Here is a 7352-nt window from a genome sequence, read left to right on the forward strand (position 1 = left end):
AATAATAACCATTTTACTGAATTTGTTTTGTAATGTGAATATAAACTTTAATCGTTTACTTGGACAGTTGTGTTGCAATGGTGATGATTTGAATCAAATGACTTGATATACTCAAAGAAAAAATGTCTATAAAAGTTTTGTTTTTTTAATGAATCTGATGTTTTAAAATTGATGAATAGATAAAATAAGTAACCTTACTTTTTCATCATCATCACCTAACTGTCTTTAGGTTTAAAAATCCAGGGAGTGGGACCGATTGGGTGTTCTTAACAACCCTACCAAATCTTATATTTTAGTAACACACAAATTGACTCATATGATGCTAAAATATCGCATTAAGTTCAACACTTAACTGTCGATAAGCATAGACCCTTGTATTAAAGGAAATATTAAATAATGGAACAAATGCGCTAGTTAATCTGCTCCGATATTACTCACTTGGGTCTCTTGCTCTTCCAGGAGTATAGGCCATCAACGATGCTCCCTCCATATTGGACACGATTCTGGGATGCCTTCTCCACTCTCTTCTATTTTGTCCTCTGTTCAGCCTCTGTGTTGTGCCTCACACCCCCCCCCCCCCCTCCCTCCTTTATGTGTTTTTCTTTTCCATTTTATTTTATTCTAATTTCTTTAAAGGTATAAGGCATTTACTTTAAAATGTCTAAAGCTCGGACTTTTGTCGTTGGTGTGGGAATGACCAGGTTCCAAAAACCAAAATCAAAACAATGGGATTATCCAGACATGGCAAGAGAAGCTGGTAGGTGTCAATTTCATAGTATTGTAGAAAAACGATTTGTTTCTCTGTCCTAAGAGTATTGTTATTGAGGCTCGACTTAAAAAAACAAAGACTTTTTTTTTCAGCAAAGTGTATAAACTATTGGTTTATAGGAGCACAAGCCATTTTTTCTCTATTCTAATCTGTATATATAACTATAATAAAAATATTTATATATTATATACACCATTTCTTAGTTACTATTACAAATTTGCTTTCTTTAAATGCAATAATATGTGTTGAAATGGCATATTGCAATAAATACATTCTAGCTCTGATATATGCAGTCTTTTTAAAAAACATATATTTAAAATCTTCGAAAATTTTTAGATAAATTGAACACTTGACTATCCACCAGGTCAAGCCGCTTTATCAGATGCAGGGCTTTCATACAAGGACATCAAAGCTGTTGCTGCTAGTTACTGCTATGGAGAGCCGACGAGTGGCCAAAGGGCTGTATATGAGCTAGGCCTTAGTGGTGTTCCTGTGTTCAATGTCAACAACAACTGCTCCTCAGGTTCAACTGCATTGATGCTCGCAAGACGATTGGTTTTGAGTGAAATGGAGGATTGCGTCATGGCTTTAGGTCAGGTCATTTATCTTTACACACTCAAGTCCACTGAGAATAATCTCTTTTATAATAATTTTTTAGCTCGAGATAAACCTTCTGGGTTTTTTTCTGGATCTCCTTCTGGGTTGGGTCTTCTGACCTCCCATTGTATTGCTGTGTCTTCTATCACCATATTTCTGATTTGTTTTCCTTTCCATGTTACTCTCATTTTTGTTTGTAGATTGACATTGCACAGGTTTTTCCTGTTCCTGACGGGGGTCAAAGACTGGAACACTCTTCCCGAATCATGTGTGAACACAACAGATTTAGAAACAGTCAAACGAAGATTATCAAAATTCTTCAGCCTAACTACCAACAAATGCTGTCAAATTCAACAACTTTTTTCGCCCTCGAATACAAATACGGAATTGAGACGACTTCGAGTAACATTCAGATTCAGATCCTTAGGTGATGAGAGGCAATAAGAAAAAAAGGAACTATACATTTAACTGCTTTCCCCCTCAACTAAGGATTTATTTTTCTCATGCCTGAGGGTTTATCTCGATCAGGTGGCATTGTATATTATATAGAATGATGGAATAATTTTCATAATATTTACTCTTAGCTGGGAAAAGTTTTAGACGGTCTATGCTTAAAGATAGATTTTGAACCAATGCCTCCACATTTCAGCAAACTTCCTATTGCGGATACTTCAAGAGACGTAATACTGTCTCTCTCACTCTCTCTTTGGCAAGATTGAAAATGCTGACCCATTAGGGCTTGGGTTTGAATCTTGTCACATCTACCGTCTGAATTATATGAGATGTTTAAATTTTGAACATTTTCCTCAAAAAGGTATTATTCAAGACTGATAATTTTTTTACCATGAATTCAATTTTAAGCATCAAAACCACCTTGACAAAATACTGTTTTTAGGCAATGTGTCACAAATACGTCAAAAGTTTTACAAAGCTATTATTAAATCCATGCATTTTTATTGTTGTTTGTTTTGGAACTTATAGTATTGTAAACTCAGTCATGCAGTCAAATCGATATTGATGAGTTTTTCTTATCCAGACTTTGTCACCCACTGAGGTTTTCTTAAACGATTTAAATTACTAATGATTTAGAGCAGGAAATTCAGGCCAACCTCAGAATTTATTTTAATCTAAAACTTTATCTCAGCAATCTAGTTTTATCTTAAGTGGACTGAAGTGTATTTAGTTAAATCTGATGTGAATGATACAAATTTTTTTTAATGTTTTGATATGATCAAAAACTTTTTTTTTCTCTGATCTTCCAAAAGGTTTTGAAAAAATGGAGGGAGGTTTGTCTGAAAAATATACAGATCGAATTTCACCAGTTGGACGACACATGAATCACATGGTCGATTTGGGAGCAGAACCTGGACTCATAAGTCCAAATATGAATAACATGACATCAGATGTCATCAAACTATTTGCATATGCTGCACGTGAATACATAGAGAAATATCCTGACGGTGCCAAAGAAGCTATGGTGAAAATTGCATACAAAAATAGAAAACAAGGAGTGAACAATCCAAGGGCGTCATTCCAGGTATTAAGATTGCTAACTACAAGAATACTTTTATATTTTACATTTAAAGTATGTTGTCTTTTATTTTTTCTTTATACAATCAGCCTTGTCATCCAAAAAAAAAAAATAAAAAATTAATTGCTGCTTCAATTAAATGGATTGCCTCTGTTTATCTGCATTAATCATTTTGCAGTGGCACTTTTTTTCTCTAACCTTTTACTGATTTCTTTTTTTTTTTATGCAGAAAATTTTTGACATGGACAGCATCGCTAAGAAGGCAATGTTGATTGATCCAATAACTTTTGGAATGACTGCAGCTACTGCTGATGGAAGTGCAGCTGCAATTGTGTGCAGTGAAGATTTTGTGAAAGAGCACAATCTGCAGGACAAGGCTGTGGAAATTCTTGCTCAAAACATGGTATACCATATAGTTTCCAATTCAATTCTTATTGTATTGCAAATTTGGCTCTTCGTATTTTCTATACCGTCGTTCAGAAATATAAATGCTTCATACTCTGTTCCTTATAAATTGGTATTTATTTATCAAACATAGTTGTTGACAACGTTGTTTTGAATAAATAATTGTAATAGTAGAATTCATGGGTGCCAGTTTTCCGGTTCATGCCGGAATTCCGGTTTCGCGATATCTCGAAGTCAAATACCTCCGGTTTCAGTGTTTTGAGTTTGCTGTCTAATCATTTAATAATGGTATAAAAACGGTGATGAAATAAAGAGTAATGTTTAGCCCGCATTTTCATAAGGAACATTTTCAGGTTTGGCAAAGTGTCGAGATTTTATTTTCAGGTTTAGCACTTCTTCCTGCTGGCACCCACGGTAGAATTAACAACGTTCCCATGTTCATTTATTTCATAAGACAATAGATTTATCAATATGAGGCTTATTTTCTTTGTGGATTTTTCATCTATGCCCGTAGTGTTACATTTTATTCTGTCAGCTTTGTGGTCAAGTTGTATGACACTTTGCTTGTGACTTGAAGGTCCTGACCTTAGATCCACTTTTGACAGCACAAGGTTGAGTCCTTTGAAAAAGCTCTTTACCCACATTTCTAAACCATACTTTGGTGAAAATGAGTACCAGTCTGGAAATAGTGAATAATTCATTACAGATGTCATGTCATGTCTTGTTCAACATTTTGAGGGTTGTTGTTGGTTTAGAAGCCCTTGTAAAGGGCTTTGACCACATTAATGGAATATAATTAGCTCATGTTAATTTGTTTAGTACTAGATATAATAGGGTGCACAACGTGTTTTGTTTTGTTTCCCTTTCCAAGCAGCAAGCCCATGTTTTTACACGATTTCCATACCTTGATATCTTTTTGTACTGTTTTGAATTCAGTTATTTCTTCATTGACCTTAAGATTGAGACTTTCTTTATATATTCCTTGTTTCAAGATGGATGATAAACAATATTGGTCTGAGACTTTCTGCTTGTAGAGTTCCGACGTTGTTTTAAAAGAACTTTTCATACAGTTTAACTCTATGTATGTATCCTATTTTGACTTCTCTAATAATTTCTTTTTTTAAATCATTTTCCATGATTATTTTTAAGGTGACCGATCTACCATCATCTTTTGGTAAATCTTACATGGACTTGAGTGGGTTTAGTATGGCGAAGAAAGCAGCCAAAAAGTGTTTGGCAGAAACGGGTCTCACTACTAAGGATATCGATGTTTTTGAGGTTAATCTTTTGTGTTTTTGCGTTTTTGTATTGTGCTCTTTCTATTTATTATTTGTTTGTTTGTTTGTTTATCTAATTAATTAATTAATTTATATATTGATTTTCGATTGATTGATCTATTTAATCATTAATTGTTTTTTCATCTGTTTATTTATTAATTATATTCATTCATTTATTTATTTATTTTTCATACATCCTTATTGTAAGATTTCAAGTTCACCTTTATGATTTGGTCATTCCTTTTCAGAGGGTGGCAAACAATTTTTGTGGCCCATTGATACTGCCATAATGGATGTAAACTAAGTTGTCATGCCTCAGACTTTTGTATTCTTCTATTTTATAATAGCAAATAACTTGATTCATAAATCATTGTTTATCGGACGATACCTTATTGAATTTGTACACTGCTTTCAGACTTGAAATAAATGTATTTAAAATAAAAACGAAGTAATGCAAATGGAAGTCAGATCTTTTGCATTGAGATGTAAATGTTCAACCATGGACAATTCTGTTGTTCCCAGGTCCACGATTGCTTCTCTTGCAATGAGTTGTTTATGTACGAAGCTTTGGGTCTGTGTCCTGAGGGTAAAGGAGTTGACATGGTGGCAAATTCAGAGTGGAGAAAGAATAAAGATGGTGGAGAGCTCCTGTATTTGAATAAAAAATGGGTGGTCAATCCTTCAGGCGGCCTTGAATCCAAAGGACATCCCATCGGTGCCACTGGTTTGTATAACAATTCAAGTGAATGATTTATTGTTATGTTTGTTAATAAACAGAGTTATGGTTACTTTAAGATCTTCTTAGCTATTAGTTATAAAAACAAATGGGAAAAATCTGTATTCAATCATTCTTCTTATCAACTCATCAAAATCAGAATGCTTATTGTATATTTCTAAAGCAAAGTAGATACACTGCTTTGTTTATCATAATCTGAAGTTCCATTTTTACATTCTGAAGTTGTAATTTTTATATTCAGAGTTCTAATTTTATGTTTTGAATGTTTGATGTAGGATGGTTTAGTTTAGAAATGAAATGGATGGTGCATTTAACTTCAGTCCTCATAGCTTGCTATTCTTCTATTCTTTTTATTTCCATTTTCTATATAGGTCTTGGTCAGTGTGCAGAGCTTGTATGGCAGCTGAGAGGAGCGGCAGGAAAAAGACAAGTAGAGGGAGCGAAAGTGGCAATGCAGCACAATTTTGGCATAGGGGGCGCTGCTGTCGTTACAATGTACGGCAAGGGATGGAACAGTTTAACAAATGCCAGATTATGATTTAATGGAACAGTTTAACAAATGCCAGATTATAATTTAATGCTGTCATGCAATCTTTGGTCATGTCAATTGTTTTGTAAGAACACAAGATATACAGAAGAAAACAAAATGCAATGTATAAAACAATTTCGTTATTTTTATAATTGTCATTAATTGTTACTTGACTGTCTAGATGACTTTGCGTCTATAAATAAAAATTGTTCTTTGTCTGAAGCAGTGAATAATTATTAATTTTAAATACCTACCTGATCATTGTGCCATTATAAATGTGAAAATTTGTATATCTAATACATTATTGTAAATCATTTAAAACTGGTCTGATTAAAATATTTATGTGTGGTGACTGAGCAAATTTGCAACAATATTACTGTATTATGATTATTATTTTGATTTGATTATGGTGATGATGATGATGATGATGGTGATGATGATGATGATGATGATGATGATGATGATGATGATGATGATGATGATATTATTATTATTATTATTATTATTATTATTATTATTATTATTATTATTATTATTATTATTATTATTATTATTTTATTATTATTATTATTATTATTATTATTATTATTATTATTATTATTATTATTTTATTATTATTATTATTATTATTATTATTATTATTATATTATTATTATTATTATTATTATTATTATTATTATTATTATTATTATTATTATTATTATTATTAATTATTATTATTATTATTATTATTATTATTTATTATTATTATTATTATTATTGTTATTATTATTATTATTATCATCAACTAATAAGTGGAAAAAGCAGTTTTCCTAAATAAAATGTCATTTAATCTTCTTGGAAATCCTAATTAGGGACATATTTACCGAGGTTTATGTAAACCATATTCCTAAAACAAAAACTAAAAAAACAAACAAACAAAAAGTAGACTTAATTGAAGCTCTAAGTATTTGATTTTACAACAGATCTGTCAATAAATATAAAACAGTTTGAAAAATAATAAAATTCCATCCAGTGTCAACTATTTTAATATTCACACTTTATTTGATTAATTTTTAATTTCTTGATAAATAAAATCTAAATATTTTCTATTTGTTACCTCTCCCCCTCTCGCAATACTTTTCCATTAGCAAATACTTGCTGTATGTTATATCGTATTTTCGATTGAACTAAAAACATGGCATATGTTCTTGCTGTGAAGCTGGTTTTGTGTACCAAGATGCGCATCGCCCTGGCTATTTATGGGGCAGATGGTGTTCCTGCAGAGTTGGCATAGTCGGAAAATAGCAAAGAAAACTGTGTGCATCTTGATATCTCTATGAAAAATGTTGTATTTGTGAAGGTTTTGAAGTTATACTTCTCAACGAAATTTCACAGCAAATTTAGAACTTCAGTCTCAGAGGAATCAGTTGAGCTTTTCTTCAGGTGCTGTAAAATGTTTTCCCAATATTCCAATATATATGTTTAACACACGGCCAATAGGCCCAAGAAGATGTTTTAATTTTTAC

General features: G+C 32.0%; 1 protein-coding gene across 1 annotated transcript in view; it reads left to right on the forward strand.

Moving 5' to 3' along the window:
- Window positions 1-5991, forward strand: part of LOC144962476 (sterol carrier protein 2-like) — a 15574-nt gene extending 9583 nt beyond the window's left edge. Inside the window, exons 2-8 of the mRNA XM_078895463.1 lie at window positions 637-757; window positions 1134-1361; window positions 2632-2903; window positions 3127-3300; window positions 4452-4580; window positions 5102-5303; window positions 5687-5991. Coding sequence (XP_078751589.1) covers window positions 658-757; window positions 1134-1361; window positions 2632-2903; window positions 3127-3300; window positions 4452-4580; window positions 5102-5303; window positions 5687-5853 — 1272 coding nt within the window. The 5' untranslated portion in view covers window positions 637-657 and the 3' untranslated portion in view covers window positions 5854-5991. The remainder of the gene's footprint in view (window positions 1-636; window positions 758-1133; window positions 1362-2631; window positions 2904-3126; window positions 3301-4451; window positions 4581-5101; window positions 5304-5686) is intronic.
- Window positions 5992-7352: the final 1361 nt, after the last annotated feature.

Source organism: Berghia stephanieae, chromosome 1 (genome assembly GCF_034508935.2).
Source record: "Berghia stephanieae isolate SIO BIC M18660-M18661 chromosome 1, UCSD_Bste_1.3, whole genome shotgun sequence".
NCBI lineage: Eukaryota > Metazoa > Mollusca > Gastropoda > Nudibranchia > Aeolidiidae > Berghia > Berghia stephanieae.